General features: G+C 32.0%; 1 protein-coding gene across 12 annotated transcripts in view; it reads right to left on the reverse strand.

The window, feature by feature from the left end:
- Positions 1-18,572, reverse strand: part of LOC118179732 (sentrin-specific protease 6-like) — a 178,162-nt gene that overhangs the window by 73,596 nt on the left and 85,994 nt on the right. For 11 of the 12 annotated variants that reach the window (XR_015038591.1, XM_085807890.1, XM_085807893.1 and 8 more), the window contains exons 5-7: positions 13,915-13,967; positions 13,694-13,810; positions 12,045-12,170 (exon numbers count right to left, since the gene is read on the reverse strand). Coding sequence is in view for 11 of the 12 variants with exons in the window: in XM_085807890.1 (XP_085664016.1) it covers positions 12,045-12,170; positions 13,694-13,810; positions 13,915-13,967 (296 nt within the window). In the remaining variant the exon portion in view is untranslated. The remainder of the gene's footprint in view (positions 1-12,044; positions 12,171-13,693; positions 13,811-13,914; positions 13,968-18,572) is intronic. The other variant, XM_085807897.1, reaches the window with a different exon arrangement.

Genomic DNA, 18,572 nt, shown 5'->3' on the forward strand with positions numbered 1-18,572 from the left:
CTGCACTACATTTTTAAGTTTAAACAAACTGTGCATTGATTTTAATACATCTTAATTGCTAGGTCAACACATTTTAGTGCCTTTGCACCTTCACAAGTCTACATCAAATGCTGATGTTTCTAATAATTGTACTTCATCTCCTAGTTACCCTACTAATGATATCTTTTGCTGTTCTGTGACAAAACATAAACTTCCTCCTTTCTCTGAGAATATTCTCAAAGTTTCATCTCCTCTTTTACCTTCACTTTACTTTTCACAGTCTTCTGTACTTACTGAACCTCTCACTCACCATCAGCACTTTAAATTTTGTGTAGCACATTCAGTCAATAGTAAACATGATAGTAATGAATTTTTCATTAAAGTTGCAAATTTTTCTCTTGACTTCATACACATCAACAAAGGTATGAAATTAGCCACTTTGGCTTCTGTTAATGCCAGTACACCTGATATTCAGCCAGTATTCTCAACGAGTCTTGAGACTGGTGATCAGCTTGACTTAAGTCATTTACCTGAACAACAGAAACATGAACTTATGAGTCTTTTAGACAAGTATAAGCATATTTTTGCTTCTTCAGTTACTGAACTTACTGGTTTACTATTTTGCATAATATCAATTTAAAGGACAATATTCCTGTCAGACAGAAACCTTACAGAGTTCCTTATCATTCAAGACAAGAGTTAGATAAACAGATTGCTGAGTTGTTGGAGGCAAAAATAATAGAGGAAAGTCATAGTGCTTATTCTGCACCTGTTATTTTGGTTAGGAAGCAAGATGGTAGTTATCGTTTGGTTACAGATTTTAGAAAATTGAAAGAAAAGACCGTTGAAGATTCATTTTCTCTGCCAAACATGTTTGAGCTTATTGAGGGTTTAGGGAATGCTACTTATTTTTCTACGTTGGATTTAACTTCAGGTTTCTTTCAAATGAAAATACACCCCGAAGATACCTACAAAAGTGGCTTTACTACACCTTCTGGTCATTATCATTGGACACGTGTTCCATTTGGATTGTGAAATGCTCCCAGTTCCTTTCAGAGACTCATGTCAATAGTGTTGGCAAATCTTTCGCCTTTACAGATAGGTATTTACATTGACGACATAGTTATAGCTTCTAATACATTTGAGGAATACTTAAACAAATTAAAAATTCTCTTTGATAGACTTGATGCATATAATCTCAAATTAAAACCTTCTAAATGCAATTTTCTGAGAAATGAGATCACTTATTTAGGCTTTAGTTTCTGAAGGTAAAGTTAAGCCTGATGATAAAAACCTTAAGGTTATCAATAGTTTTCAAGTGCCTAACAATAGGAAGTGAGAAGATTTTTAGGTCTGGTAGGATTCTATCGTAGATTTATTCAAAATTTTGCACACAAAGCATTACCACTAACTGAATTAACTAAAGATAAAGTAACTTTTAGTTGGACTGATGAAACTCAACAGGCTTCTGACACTTTAAAGACTGAACTTTTAACTCGGCCTATTTTTGGCTTTACTTGACTTCAAGAAACCTTTTGCTTTGTGTACAGATGCCTTGAATTTTGCTCTAGGAGCCATTTTAAGAGGATGAGAATGGATTTTTACACCCTATTTGTTTTGCTAGCAGAAAGCTGGAAGGTCCTGAAATTAATTACAGCACAGATGAGAAAGAGGCTTTAACTGTAGTTTGGGCACCTGCCTATTTTAGACAATATCTCTTAGGCAAAAGTTTTACTGTTTATTGTGATCAGGCTTCACTTTCCCATGTGTTAAAACTAAAAGATCCAACATCTAAGATTGCCAGGTGGATAATGGGGTTGTCTCAGTATGATTATAAAATTGTTCATAAACCAAGAAAATTTAGTTTGACTGCTGATTATTTAACCAGATCTGTAAATGTAGCTGAACAAACTTCTACTACACCTGAGCTTATACATACCATTAAAGAACAACAAGGTCTAGATCCTTATTGTAAACAAATGAAAGAAGAATTACTAAACAATAAAACTCCAAAACCTCTTTCACAAATTTTTTCGATTGAAAATGATATCTTGTACTGTAAATTTAAGAATCCTAAAGCACATTGGCAAAAACAAAATAGAATTGTTGTACCACAAACATTAGTTCCACAAATTTTGCAACAGAATCATGATTCACCTGTAGCTGCTCATTCTGGTTTTCATAGAACACTTCATAGAATTCAGAAAGCTTTCTTTTGGAAGAACATGCATAAACAAATTCTAAATTACATAAAGTCTTGTCATTCATGTATACAGAAGTGTGGTTTTAAAGCTTCACACAAAGCATCTTTAATGAGAGTTCCAATAGCTAATAGACCAATTAAACATATTGCCATGGATATTGTAGGCCCTCTGCCTTTGACAGTTTCTGGACATAAATATATTTTGGTTATTACTGATTATTTCACTAGATGGCCAGAGGCTTATGCTTTACAAAATTGCTCGTCTGAAAGTATAATTGAAAAACTGGAATTGTTTATTGCTTCTCTCATGGAGTGCCACAGCATATAATTACAGACAGAGGTACTAATTTTACTTCACAAGCTATAACTGATGTCTATAAAAAAAACTTGGAATTTGTAAACACACCACTACAAGTTATCACCCACAATCAGATGGTGTTGTGGATAGGTTAAATGGTACACTCATCAATTCTTTAAGTCATTTGGTGTCTGAAACACAAGAAGATTGGGACAGGCATTTACCATTTGCTTTGTTAGCACATAGAACTGGGAAGCATCAGGCTTTGGATGATTATCCTGCTTTTCTTTTGTATGGCCGAGATTTAACATTACCTGTTAACATTTTGACACGGTCAAACTTTAAGACATATGATGATATTAAGACATATTCAAAGGATTTGCTCATAAGACTGCAAAAATCATTTCAAGTAGTAAAGAAAAATTTAACTACTGCAGCTGAGAAACAAGAAAATACGAGACAGTCTAAAGCTTATCAGAAGAACGTAGAAAGGTGATATAGTGTACTTATATACTCCTGTGGTACAGCCATGAACGGCTAAGAAGTTATGTAAATTTAACAAGGGACCTTATCGAGTAGTAGAGAAGTTATCAAAGGTTAACTTCAGGATAGAGTTGGTTTCTAAACCACATACACATCAGGTAGTACTTGTTGATCATTTAACGAAGGTGCCAGATAGAATTATATTTCCTACTTTAGAGATCTCTGATCAAGATCGTTGTTCTGCTGGTCAATCTAGTGACACTACAACACAAGTGCCTTACAATTTAAGGTCTAGCCTTTTCGTGACGGCGCACCTTTGTTTAAGACACTCGTGGAGGACGCTCCACGAGGAAGAGAATCGAAGGCAGTCAGACTGGCACATGGCCTTGCGATTGTTTTCACAAGCTTTAAGCCATTCAGAATATTCTTGCCTAGAAAGCCAATCTGTGCTAAAACAGACTTACCAATTTTTGAAGTTTATCTATACTTAAGCATTTACTGCAAGTATATTTATATTATAAATATTCATATACATGCTTATACCATAAGCATGCAAATAAATAAACAAATGTGAATACGAATTGATCAAGCGGAATGCAGATTATTAAAATCTTGATAGAAGTTCAACTGGAGGCAGAGGCATGTCGAAAGTTTGTGGGTACAGGCAATAGGAGAAAAAGGCATGTGGAATGTTCTGGAATTTTCTACCCCATTCACAATTCTTTGACCAACAGAACGATGTGCACCAGTCTGTAGTCATACAAATCAAAGGTTACGTTATTGCAGAGAAAAGGGAAAAAAGCTATTTCCTGGAGTATGATTCATAATCTGACATTCTAAATAAGGAAGAAAAGTTGCTTATTTATTTTCGGTTTTGATATGAAAGAAAATGAAAGTTGATTTAAAAAGAAAAAGCACTAAAAACAAACAAACAAAAAAAAAAGGTAAGTACTTTAGAGAAAAAGTAAGCAAGCAGTAGTGGCCAAAATTGTGGACACTTTTGGAAATTATGTTTTTGAACTTTGTATGCTTATAGAAAACGTTATGTTTCACAAAATGCAAACTTGTATATATCATTTTAAAGAGAATTTATTACTGAATTCAATACAAAACACAAAATTAAATTATTTGCAATAAAAAAGTTAAACGATAATAGTTATCAATATACATTAGATAGTGATAATTGCAGTGAGTTATCAGTACTTAATAGGGTACCCTTTATTTTTGATTACAGCTTCACATCGATGTTACATTGAGCTGACAAGAGTTTTAAGCTCTTCTTTCGTTATTACATGACGCCTGGAAGCAATTATAGCCTCAATTCGTTCCCTTTTATTTGATGGGCACCTCATTCGAACAAGAGTTTTCAAACGGTGCCACAAATTTTCGACAGGATTGAGAACAGGACTTTTTCCTGGCCATGACAACAATTTAATGCTCTTTGTACGAAACCATTCTTTCGATATTTTGGCCGTGTGGCAAGGAGCAGAAAACTGCTGAAAAATAAACGAAACATTGTTGGGAAAGAGATCTCTGATGGAAGGTAGAAGTTTTGGTTCTAGAATAGTGTCAATGTATTTTCTGGCATTGTATCCCATCGATGACATGAAGGCGACCAATACCATCTGCTGACATGCATGACCAAATCATAACACTAACTAGGTTCTTCACAGTTGCTTGAATGTAGTCAGGATGTAGCTCTTCTCCTACTCTACATCTTACATATTTTCGCCCATCACTACCGAATAACGATATCTTAGTTTCATCACTCCATATAACTTGTGACCACTGATCATGTCCAATTAATGTGTTCCTTTGCCCACTGTAGTCTCTTTTTCGTTGCTCAAAATTAAGATAAGGCTTTTTTTGTGGAATTCTACCTCTCAGTCCAACATCTGTTAATCTTCTCCTGATTGTTCTTGAACTGACAGAAACACCAGCATGATTCAGATCACTTCTGATGGTCGCTGATGACATTTTTCTCTCTTGGAGACATAGTCTTTTTACTCTTCTGTCATCAATAGATGTGGTGCACCTTTTTTCAGCCTTTTCCTTCTTTGTTTTTTATTGAATTTGTCTCCTGATATTGTAAACAAAACTTTCGGACTCCAGATATAGTCACTGAACCACCCACCTGTCTTGCAATTTCAGCATAGGAAATACCACTTTCTCGTAACATTATAATATTACATCTCTTTATAGGTGTCCAATCTACTCTTTTATTTGATGTCATTGCTTCTTGACTAAATATTAAAAATTTTTACAAAAATTCCTACTTGTAATTGCAGTGTATAAGAAACAAGTCCTCCTTCTACAGAACAAAGCAAAATAATGAATTGTTTCAAGTGTAAACATGATGTCAGCTTCTACTGGCAGTTACTAACATTTGATTGGTTCTCAGAACAAGAACAGTGATTGGCCAGGAAAGCAAGACATTACAAACCACTTCATAATTTTGTTTTTTATTTATATTAAAGTACATATCACTTTTCTTGTATTGCAAGTAATTGAATTTTGTGTTTTGTATTGAATTCAGTAATAAATTCTCTTTAAAATGATATATACAAGTTTGCATTTTGCGAAACGTAACATTTTCTATAAGCATACAAAGTTCAAAAACAAAAATTTCCAAAAGTGTCCACAATTTTGGCCACCACTATATAAGGGCCTTTGTAATTTGTTTCAAATATAAAGACTTACAAGCACTTGTAAGGACCAATATGCACCACGCAAGAACCGATTTGGAGAAGCAAACCTGAAGTGCACCGAAAATGAAGGAATAAAATGAAGTTAAATTCTGTTTAGTCGAATGACATCATTTGAAGCATGGTAGAAAGCAAATAGACGAAGGTTTATAGTAAACAGTAGTACTCAAACTGGATATGTGTTGCACGTGACTAAGATGTATAGAAATGAAAGAGAATTAGATATCCTAAGTTCAAAAGTAAACTGCATAAAATAAATAGGTTAGGATAAATGGAATTAATTACTGAAAGAACTTTACTTAAATCATCTTTATTGCCTTCACACAGAGCAAAATGTTTTGTTAATGTAGCAAAACTACACAGGGAAGTTTATAATTTCAAATAAATTTTATTCATAATAATAAATGTAGATATCAACAAGGCTAGGACTAAGATGGCTTCCCATGGCTAATCCCAAAGTTTGCCTGTAATACTTATTTTGAAAAACAAAATGTGTTTGTTTCAGACAGAGTTGAGTAAGGGAAATTAATTCCTCAACTTCAATAAACAAGAAATGAAGTTCTCAAAGTCTTGTTTCTAGCCATTAAGTATACCTTCTACTGAAACACTAATGAATAATATTTTAAATCAAAAGAAACCATGATGAAATTTCTAAGGCAAATACTTTTACTTTTTTATAAACTCTATTGAATTTTTATGGTGTAAAAGTTATTAATTAACAAAGTTGAAAATCTAAAAAATAAATTACTTAGCTAATGGGTATGAGGCACTGCAATACAATACAATTCGTTTATAGGATGATTCTTTACCCTCAGCAATTAAGGAAATTATTTCAGAAGTTGTTTGCATTTTTTGTCATAAAAGGGGTACCACTGATTGACTTCCTCCTCTCATTTTTATTGCCTTATGATAATACCATCACCTTATGATAATCATTGGCTTTCATCATTTGCAGTTCTGCAGCTGAAGAAGCAGATTCTATAGTTAAACCTTCAAAACTAATCCTCCAAATTTATAAATAATATGCAGATTCTTGCTTTAGTTCCTCGAATAAATGTTACATCTTTTCTAATATTTGTTTCATTAAATTCTTAACCCATTGCATCTGGCTCACATATATAGAACATATGTAAGAGTAGTGATTTTGTTAGACTTGTGCATCTTGTGGGCTCAGCTGTTCATTAAATGAAGCGCCAAAAACTATTGGACTTTCATTTATACTGCTCTGTATAAATGAAACTATTTTAAATACAGAACTAATTAATAGAAAATAAGCATAAATCTTAAAAATTTGATTTCACAGTCACAATTATTTGTTCTAGATATTTGTACAAGACAAAATACATATTTTTAGCAAGTTTTTTAGCTTTGCTATCTAATTTTTTTGTTTTCGTTTCAGATTCTTGGCATAAATTGTGTGTTATAAATGTGGTTTTTGCACATGCGAAAACTGCATTTTTGCAGACATTTTAAGCTTAAAGTTCAAAATGTAATAAACAAATTTAGATAGTAATATGGCGCCATGGAGTTTTTCGCCAAAAATGTTCAGCGAGAACTTCGTCACCAACCAAGGGTACGTGTGTGTGTGAATAGTTCCTATTGTATAATGCCTACCTTGTTGAATTTTAAAAATGAAATTATTCATGAGAAAATATGCAATTTTATGTATATAAAATTACTGTCTTTTAAATTTGCAGTACAAATTATTTACATTAAATATGCAGTTTTATAATGCACTGAATTTTGGATGATTTTATAACGCATAAAAAATTCAATTTTGCAGAAAATATGCTGTTATTGATACCAATAGTTTAAAAATTTTGGGAATACTAAAATGAGGCAATAAAAAACAAATGATTACGAAAAGTATTTTAGGAACATGATGTTTAAGGGGAAATGCCTAACTCGGTAAATTTTATGAATGGAGTGTTTACAGAAATTATGAAAAGAATTTTATGAATGTGATGTTTAAGGAAGGGGTTTAGATTTCATTTAAATTTAAATAATGTTACTCAAACCTCAGATGCATTTATGTAACAAAGTCTATTTAAACTTTTGGCAAATAAAATCCAGAGGCAATTTTGAAAAAGAATGGATCAATTGTAACAATTTAAAACTTCTTGATAATACTTTAGCCTCAAAAGCAGCTTTGCTTACAGGCACAACAAATAAAATTACTGTATTTCCAAGAATAAATCCTTCCCCTCTTCTATCTTTTTTTTTTTTTTTTTTTTTTTTTTTTAGTTCATATACAAGAAAAGCACCCGTATCTGGAAAGTAATTTTCACCGTTAGAAAAGCCAAATAAATGGAAGAAAAATGTCTAGCCTATATTCTAGATAGTCTTATCAACTTGGATATCAGAAGCCTCATCTAAAATTTATAATTTACCATATATCCAGGGTGGTTCAAAATTATATGTAAAAAATGTAAAGGCGAGGGGACCTGAATAAGCAGATTTCATATAGTAATATACGTGTGGTAATGCCGCATTAAAGCGGACAATGAATCACAGGACAAGTAAAGACAAAATTTTTAAAAAATTAACAGTTTACAATAGGTGCTTGAAAGAGCAACCGCCAACAGCAATACAAGATTCACAGTAGTGGCACATGGATTGTCATGCTTTAGATGTCAGGCATGTTGAGTACATGTCCAGGAAGAACAGACAAGCAGAAAACAAGATCTTCTGCAGATGTGACGGGACTTCCGTACATGAAGGCTTTAATATGACCCCAAAAAGAAAAAATCCAAGCAGGTTACACCAGGAGAGTGCAGTGGCTAGGTAACTGGCCCTTCCCGTCCTATCCAATGCTAGCCGTAGACAGTGTCCAGGTGATTCCTGACGTTCCCACTTAAGTGAGCTTGTGCTAGAACCACATTCGTCTGTGAACAGCTGGTTTAGGTAAGATTTCCCTGCAAAATCGCTCCTTATACAATCTTTCAGCAAATTCATTTCCTTATGCAGCTCCATACATGAAATGCATGTCGGCAAGTTCCACATTGGTGTAACAATGCATGTTGCTCGAGATCCGTGCAGAAAATGAAGAATCCAGCTTGTACAGTGCTTTTATAGCGTCGTACTCATCAGCACTCTCTACTAAGATCAACGCGGCATTACCGCATACACTTTCCTATACAAAACCTGCTTATTTAGGTCCCCTCTACCTGGCTTTACATTTTTGACATATAGTTTTGAACCAACCTGTATAATGTACCATAAATTGGAAATACTGTGCAATTTCAGTATATGATGTATACAGCATTAAAGCATTTTAAATAAATTTTTTGCAGATTTTACATCAAGATCCTCCATTTACTTTGCTTTTATATATCAAACCCCTTATAATAAGTTGTAATTGTGATATACTAAAAAAGAACAAAAACAACGAGATATTAATAAACAAACAAAATAAACTATTTGAAATTTAGCAGTTTGATTTCATTCTTAGTCTTTGTTATAAATTTATCAACTTGTAGCCTGATGTTTTAATCAATTTTAAATTTCCTACAAAGTTTCTGTACAATTCAGTGCATGTCTATTAGCAGGCGGGTTTAAGCATAGCTAGATTTTGATATCTTAGTCTCCTTGAGAATGTGCTTAGTTTTTGCAAAAATTAAATTGTACTCTCTCTTCGAGGCCTGGACATTCGTCTCTCTGTTTTGCATGTAGTATTCTCACCTTCCTCGATACACCGGGTATTTGACTGTTGCCCTGGCCTGCACAGTCTCCAGATCTGTCTCCCATTGAAAACATCTGGTCATGATTGCTAAGAGACTGGGATGCCACCCTCTCCAGCTAATACGGTTGATGAAGAGTGGCATAGACTTAAACAGCATGGAATGAATTGCCCGTTTCTGTCATCCAAGCCTAGTCCAACACCATGCCTAACTGGGTAAGGGCCTGCCAGGAGCGACAGCTGTTTCTACTAATTTTGCACTCCTATAACCCCCCCCCAAGCTGCTTACAAGTTTAAACATTTTGTCCATGCCATACGATTCATGTACAATAAATATCTTTTTTATATTTGCTTTCCTTCACAGTGTCATAATTTTAATGGCCAGCAGTGTATATATATCAGAAATGCATAAATAAAAATAAAATAAAACCTAGCATTATTAGCAAATTAACCTTCAAAATTAACATACCTTAAGCATTTGGTCAGAAATATATATTTCAGGCATGAAAGTGCAAGTTGGCAAAAAAAGCTGAACAACGCGCGGACACAAAATTATGCAAAAATTACTTGCGCAAGCGCAACCTCAAAACAACACATTTTAATATAAAAAGTATTAAACATATATATGTAATTAAACTAAAATAATACTTGTGCTTATTATTTTGCTATTAATTTTATCTTCCACTTGTTAAAAAAAATCAATAAATCACCAAGAGATTGTAATGAATTAACCTTCTTTAAGATGCTCTTTATATAACTTAATACCAGCGCCAGGGCTCCTATGGACGGTGCGGGCAACAGCATTTAGGGAAGATAAAGTGAGATACTTAGTAGCAGAATTTAGGACCCACAAGAGACTGCATCAGGTGATAAGGTATCTAGCATGGGCCCTCAGTAAGCCTTAAATATATGTGGGGATTTATTTATTCAGGACTCAGATAAGCCTTAAGCATGTGCAAGAAATTGACATAAATAGTAACCAGTATAATAAATAACTAAAATATAATTCAGGCTTGATTGTCTCAGAGCATGATAGAAGCAAGATAAAATTGAGTGCAGCAACTTGTCTTTAGTCACCAATCTCATGACACACAGCCAAATATGTATAGTGAAGGATACCTAAATTTTATAATCATAGCCGAGATTTTTAAAGTTTTTCGGATATGGTAAACCAAAGATGAAATTTTCGAATTAAAGGATTTTGTAAAGAAATGTGGAGAAACAGTAATAAATGAAGATGATATAAAAGAAGTTTTTCATTGTGATGACAATGTTCCACAATCATCTTCAATCAATAATTAGATGGCAAAATTTATAGTATGGTTCTAAATCCAGAAAATACCACTATAGATAGTGAAGAAAGTGACAGAGATTTTATTGAAAACGAAAAAATTTCAGTAGAAAATTTAGTTAGAATTCTCGACAGCATTTACAGGACTTCAGCAATGTAACTGAACAAGAAATTAGGTCTGTCTGCAGAATTAAAGAGAAAGTATTAGCACAAAAAATGAAGCAACTTAAAGAACTTGCATTCAATGAAATGTTTAATAAAGTAAACAAATAAATATTAAGCTTTTTTTGTTGTTGTTAATTTGGATACCCTTTTTTTTGTAATTTTGAAGCATTTATGATTTCGATCACAAATGCTTCATTATTTCATAAATCACGATCTCATATTTTTAATTTTATAATTTCTACATACAGCAAGACCCCGCTTAACGCAGGGGATACGTTCCATCAAAGTAGAGCGTAATGCGAAACAGCGCTAAACGAGGCTATCTTTACATATAAATATTGGGGTTAGGGGAAGATGGCTAGGAAATTGGTTAGGTATTAAATTTAAAAAGTATGCTTTTTTAATAAAAATAAAACCAAACATTTATTTCTTAAAGCCCAAATTAATACCACATTATTATTTCTTGCAAAAATAAAAACAAAATATAAATAACAAAACGAATATTCTTAAAAAAAACAAATAAAATTCTCAGTCAGTCATATTTAGTTAGCCTTCCGCGTTTTCAGTGTTCTGCCTTTTTGTGACAAAAGCATCTAATGTTGTTTGCCTTTTTCTTTTGTGTTGTTCTCTTAAAAGTTCTTCATAAACGGATAGAGCATCTCTAACACCACGCCTTACTTTTGAGCTCCTGTCAAAATTCGGATCATTTTCAATGAATTGATCCGTTATTTCAGTTATGGTAGACAAACTCCTTTTTACAAATGCCATCAAAAGTTCTTTTTGCTCTTCTTCTGAATCACTGCTGTCAACATTTTTGTTTACTTCTTGTTCAGTTAATTCCTTGAGCTCATCATTAGAAAGACTAGCCGCTGCTTCTTGAATTATTTCTTCGACATCTTCCACATTTACCCCTTCAAAATATGTCTGTTCAATACCGCACCAAACAAGAAATACAATTACACTCTTTCGGATATGTATTTGAAACCTATCGCTGCATAATATTTTGGGGAATCCCCGTATGCTGCGAGCGATTTCGTGGAATCCCCGGGTTGAAATAAAAGAGCGCTAAACCAAAACAGCGCTAAACGAAACAGCGTTAAGCGGGGTCTTACTGTACCATCTTACTAGATTTAAATTGAAGATCTAATATCTGGAAAAATTCCAAATCCAGAATCGCAAATCTCGGACTTTGTATTGTATACTATTTTAAGGGGGGGCAGAATAAAAGTGATAATACATACGTAGTCTCGTCATCATCAGAGTTTCCTGGAAATCGTTCTTTGTGTGTAAGACGGGGATAAAAATAGGAGCTAAATATGTGTGTTTTTTCACGTTCATAATCAGACAGCTTTTCATAGAAAACATACCTGAAAACATATGAACAAACACAAAATGTAAAAATTCCACTGCAATTAAAATTTGTAGCACAAAAGGAATTTTTAATAGATTTTTCATGGCTGCTAAAGCCTTTTATTAAAAAGAAAATTCATAAAATTTCTGATCCATTTTGTCATTTTTAGAGGCACATATTTATAACAACATAAAAGACACAATTTCAAGTTCACTAAAGTTAACTGAAGCAGAAGAATTAAACATATAATACATGTAATATTTGAAGGTTGTAAGATTTGTGTTAACTACCTTATTATTTTATTTCTACTAACACATCTACTTTCAGCAGCTCTTGCCAAGATGCAAATTAGGTACATGTATTTAACAGCAGATCTCTTGAAAATTAGGAAAGAGCTTTGGCAGCAACGCTGACTATTGTGTTATTTTCTTCCAGTACCGAAAGTCATTTAGATCAGTGTTAACTTTTTGCTAGATTAGTTTGTTCATGAAATTAGATTACCTTTTATTTCTGGGATTAAATTAACAAGATTTCAAATTACATTTAATATTAGCTTAAATCCTGTAAGCAGTAGAGTAAGTGTTCTTTGTATTGAGAGCATTGTTTTGTAAGCACAAGACCTGCATTTGTTAAGAATTTTTTAATAAAAAGATTTAAGTTTTAATTAAACATTCTTCTGGACTGTAGTTACTATATTAGACTGGGCAATCAGTTGCCTGACACTCTCACTAGGAATCAAGTTTAGTTAATGATAATTCCCCATAAAGACACCCAACGCTTCTTCAGAATTGCAATATGCAGTCAGCATCCTACTTTCATGCAGAATCATTATCATGTAATTTTCTAGCTTACTCCTGATACTTTATTTTGCAACTACATATCTTATAACTAATTTTTCTGGCTCATGCTTTGTTCAGTATATTAAAAAATAGTGATGCTTTACACTCATGTAGATTCATCTTGCTTACATTAAAATTACTTACTACTCACATCAGTTAGGTATGTGTTGAATTTGAATACAAAGAGATATATCATTGCTACTGCTCTATGAGGAGAATGAATTTGGTTTTAGCAAATAAGCTTTATGAAGGTAAAAAATAAGAAAAAATTGTCATTAGTAATTGAGAGTAAAGAAAGAGAAAAGAATGATGCTACACGTTTACATGGGGGGGGATGATTAGTTAAGCTAACATAATGCCTTAGCTGTGTACAAAATAGTTTTCAAGAATTTCCATATTTTTCCCAGATTAAATAAAATTACACTTTCATGTGCACTATTATTGTGGTAGCTAACATATAGTATAAAACGTGATAAGTTTTGTCTTAATAAAAATTTAATCTAATCAATAAAACTGCACTTAATTTTTTGCACATTACACCTACATGATTTTGCTTAATTCATTTATATTTATCAGAAAACCCATACAAACACGAATGCCTGCATTGTATAACTTATAAGCCTTAAAAATACTGAATAAGCAAAATACATATTGAAAGCAAATTAATTTCCATAAATTTCTTACAAAATAAAATTCTTACTTCAAATAAAAGTCGATGATTGAATCATTCAGATATTCTCCTTCATTTAAGCATGCTAAATCTTTAGTAGTAATTTCTATTTCTCCTCGCATCGGTGGTTGAGGATATATTAGAATCCTGCAAATAAAATACATTAAAAATGTATGGTAAATATAAAGGGGGAGAGAGTATAACATACATGTAATTTTATATAAATAATACTGAATAAAAAGAACACCTACTGTGTAATAGTGTCTTCAGGGTGACCCACGATTACCGATACCTGTTGTGCATTCTGTTAAATAAATAAAAATTATGTTTAAAAAAGCAATATGAATTTGTATATGTAGCAAATTCTGCAATAAATTTTTATAATTCCCCCATCCCAAATTAAAATATAAGTATCTCATCTGATTTATTTTTCATTTAATAATAAAATTCATATAATTCATTTAATAATAACACCTTGATAAAACAGTAGCTATAACACATGCATTTTCAGTGACAATGCCATGTCTCACTTAAGAAACATTTTAAAACACAGGAAACAACAAATCATAGTTCAAAAATTCATATTTAGCAGCATTATTCAACATGCGAGAAAAACAACTAAGGAAATGTGCATTCTTTTTAAATTACGCCCGGCTACACTCTTTCAAGCATGTGGCACCTTGCAGTCCAATAAATAAAGGAAACTGCTCCTGTCGTTGGGAGAGTCATAAAGAAGTCTGATGAAAGAACATCTTGCAAAGAAGTAAAAGAAAAAAGATGATGTCCAATAATTAGAGCAGAGGCACAGAGCACACAGTTTGGAGAGTCAGCAAGTCCAGATCTAAAAAGATGAGGCTGTAAGTAATCATGCTGTGTCATGAATCTAAAGCAAGCCACACCAACAGCTCTTGGCAGAGAAACACATATCTATTTGTCCAATAAGGTACCAATTATTTGCAGTTGTAACATCCCTGTAGTGACAGAGTCTGGCCTCATAAATGCATTCTCTTTTTGTCCATTTGATGCTTCTAAGAGTGACATGTAATTCAATTTGGTTAAAACCACAACTCTCCTTAGCAAGTGCATCTGCCTGCTCATTGCCAGGAACATCGCTATGACTGGAAATCCATTGCAAGACAACATTCCTGCAGGGTTAGTAGCCACATTTTAGTTAAAAATATGTGCACCTATAAGTATTTTTCAAGCACACTTTAAGAAAAAAAATAAGCATCTGTTTAATTACATATATATACAACTGCATGATCTTAAAAGAAAAATGAGACTTGTAATTTAAAACATGAGAAATTCAGTATTTATTACAAGAAAATTAGCATTACTCAACCAAGGAACGCAATTACAATTATCTTTTAATTTTAAATAACAGTTCAATTTACAGAACAAGTTTACAATGAGAGGGGGGAAAAAAACCTATGCAAAACTATATTGCACGAGTTAATGACGAAATTTCAGTTAAAAATACAGAAAATAAATAATAATAAACAATATTTATTATATTCATACAAAGTACTTTATAGCATAAAAAAGAAACAAGAAAAAAATTATGCTTCTTAATGAATGCTAACATTTTGATTTTTGATTTGTCTCTTTTGATTAATGTCTGAATCCAATTCCCTTAACAGGGTTTGTTTTTCACAAGAAACTTTTAACTTTTCATTAGATTTATTTAAAAGATTAAAGTGTTTTGCAACTTCGGGCTTTTCAGATTTGCTTTTCAAGCACTTCTCTTTCTAAGAGAGTATTCTTTCCATCAAGAGAAATCAATTCTTTTGCTGATTCTGCTTTTCTTTTTTTATCTTGAAAAATATTTTCCCCCCTGCTCTTCCAAATATAACCGATACTGTGAATGACTTAAAAAAAGCTGATGCTCACATCTCTTTCATAACTGATACATTGTGGATCCCACCAGCATGTTTCACATAACCACAAACTATGCACTGGGCGATGTATGAATTTTCCTTGAAATTTTCTGTTGCTACATGTTTACTGATACTAAGTCCTTGTTCAACAGAGGCTTGCCCATGGGAAAGAATAAAGATCATTTTAAACGTTTCCCATAACTTTCTTTCATTAATAAATGTAATTATTTCATTAATGAATGAATTTAATCTCATTTTTTTTTACATCATAGGTCTTAAAATTCTGTAAGGTACGACTAGACAATATGTTTAATGCAATGGGAATATTCCAAAACAATGTTACTGCATTCTTTTTCTGCAATGTGACCTTTTTTGGGAAAATGGATCAATATACTTTTCATTTTCTCGTACGCTTTAGTGTTGTTTCACGTTTATATACATTGGATTCGCAGAAACAGAATTGTGACTTGGTGAATAATTAACTGGACATTTCTCTCCATCAGTTTTTCAAGTAGTTGTAATATAAAAGTTTGTGAGTCACGTTTAACAGAAAGGTAATTATTATTCATGATTTTTTTTTTTAGTATATAGTTAGTTCTTAAAAGAGCTTATCAGCACTAAATCTAAAGAGTATGATTCCCAATCTAACGCTTTAAATAAGGAAGAAAAATTGTTTATTTACTTTCGGCTTTGATGATGATAAAAAAAAAAAAAAAAAAAAAAAAAAAAAAAAAAAAAAAAAAGAGCATAGTCATAGAAAAAAAAAGCTAAAAAAAAGCACTAAAAGCAGAAAAATAAGTGTTTTAGAGAAAAAGTAAGTACCTATAAGGGCCTTTATAATTTTTTTTTTCAATTATAAGGACTAATAAGCACTTGTAAGGACCACTACGCACCCTGTTCCAACTCAATTAGACAGCTAATCAGTAATTTGCATTCCAATTCAGTGGATGTAAGGTCAATATCATAACCTATAATAGTTTGAATGGTAGTCCAAGCATTCACAAATTTAATTTAATTCTTGAGAATCCTAAAATGCATTCGTTCATCAAAATCAAAACTTTTCTAAAGATAAAAAAGGAAACATAATTTTTCATGAAGCACAGATTTATTTTGAATGACTGCAATAAAAATAAAATAAAATAAAATAAAAACATCCTGCTTTACTATCACAAAAGTGGAGAAAAGCAGCTGCAAATTAGTTTAAATAAGGTTGCCACTCAAACAGAAGAATGAAATTCCCCAACTTTTCCAGGTGTGTTTTAAGAAAATTCCAGTCTATCCGCGTAATGCATGTTGGGTGTGCTAAGAAGTAAATTAATTATGGTATTACTTAAAAACACAAAAATTTCCCAAATTATTACTATTATAACTAGGTGCTGTTTTCTTCACTAATGATTGAGATTAGAATCTGCCCAATCTGGATTAAAACTGTCTTTTCTTGCAGACATTTTGCAGCTAAACGAAAGAAAGAAATTTATTTAATGATATTTATAAATAAAATCAGGTATTTTATATTTATTTAGCAGCATACATAATCAAAAAATATGTGCACTAAATTTTGTGATGGTATGTCATCATACCGCTAGAATTAATTTCAGGATTTATGAAAACGTCGTACTACAAAACATCGCAGTACAAAATATTGTCGTTGAAAATAAAGCGGTTAAAAAACTTCGCAGTTTAAAAACATCATTGTCGAAAATATCGTGGTAAAAAATAAAGTATCTACAAATCATCGCATGACGATAACATCGCAGACATGCTTTTCCCAGGCTTTAATAATTGTAAATGGATATTCACATAATGATTTGTGAGCGCAAGTTGGAAAAAAGGATAATTTTTACTTTCATATTTTTTATTAACTAATAAATTTTTGCTGATAAAGTAAGAAGGAAACTTAAGCATTGAAAATTAATGCAACTTATAGCACTTAACAGAATTTTAAACAGACATAGTTAACTAGCAAAGGTCATTAATAAATTATTTTTTATAGTTTTTACTGGTAAGTTTTCATGAAAAGTATAATCTAAAAAAGATTAGAAAAAGGAAGGTAAGTAACTGCATGACCTTATCTATTTCTATCTTATTTCGCTACAGATTTCCCGAGCGCATAAATTAAGATATTTTGAAAATTAAGAAACACTGAAGAAAAACATTAAAATTGTCTTAGGAAGTTTGTCGTCGTAAATTCAGTAAATAACTACAAAATTTTTGTATAAAATGTATATGAAAAATTAAATAATACTTTTAAAGTGCTAATAAGAAATGCCTAAATCTAAAAGTAAATTTAAGCAATCCAAATTAAAGCGACCACTAAAAATTCTGTATTATTTTAATCTTGTGTGGATGCGGTGAACTTGCGTAATAATCAAAACCTATTTTTATTGATCTCAAAAACACTGTTCATCTCAGGGAGATAGTTACCAAGAAGGTTCACTGCAAGTATACATTATTTCCAAGGAACAAAAAAACAAACAAACAAAAAGCTGCATGAAGATTTTTGTAATTTTTCTAAATGTGCATATGAACCAGTTCCTGAGGGATGTACTCCACAAAGGAATTCCATCCCTTAAGCAGATAGCCGTAGAGTGCATTGGCATAATCTAATAAATCCAAACCCTACTAAAATATTATGTAGCTGACTTTCGTCATAACTAACAAATCGACATTCAATAACTGACTGTACTCTGCATGAAACTTTTAATAACACTTTAAGAATAAACTGAAGCAAAACATGAAATAATTTTCACTATAAGAGTATTAGATTAACAAAAATGAAGAAAATAATCTCACAATTAAGTTAGCAATTTTTTTATAGATAAGGTCATGCAGTTACTTACATTCCTTTTTCTAATCTTTTTTACATTATACTTTTCATGAAAACTTACCAGTAAAAACTATAAAAAATAATTTATTAATGACCTTTGCTAGTTAACTATGTCGGTTTAAAATTCTGTTAAAAGCTATATGTCGCATTAAGTTTCTATGCTTAAGTTTCCTTCTTACTTTATCAGCAAAAATTTATTAGTTAA

This window comes from Stegodyphus dumicola, chromosome X1, assembly GCF_044657685.1.
Source record: "Stegodyphus dumicola isolate Sdum_Otavi_A_Nest chromosome X1, ASM4465768v1".
In the NCBI taxonomy this organism is placed as follows: domain Eukaryota; kingdom Metazoa; phylum Arthropoda; class Arachnida; order Araneae; family Eresidae; genus Stegodyphus; species Stegodyphus dumicola.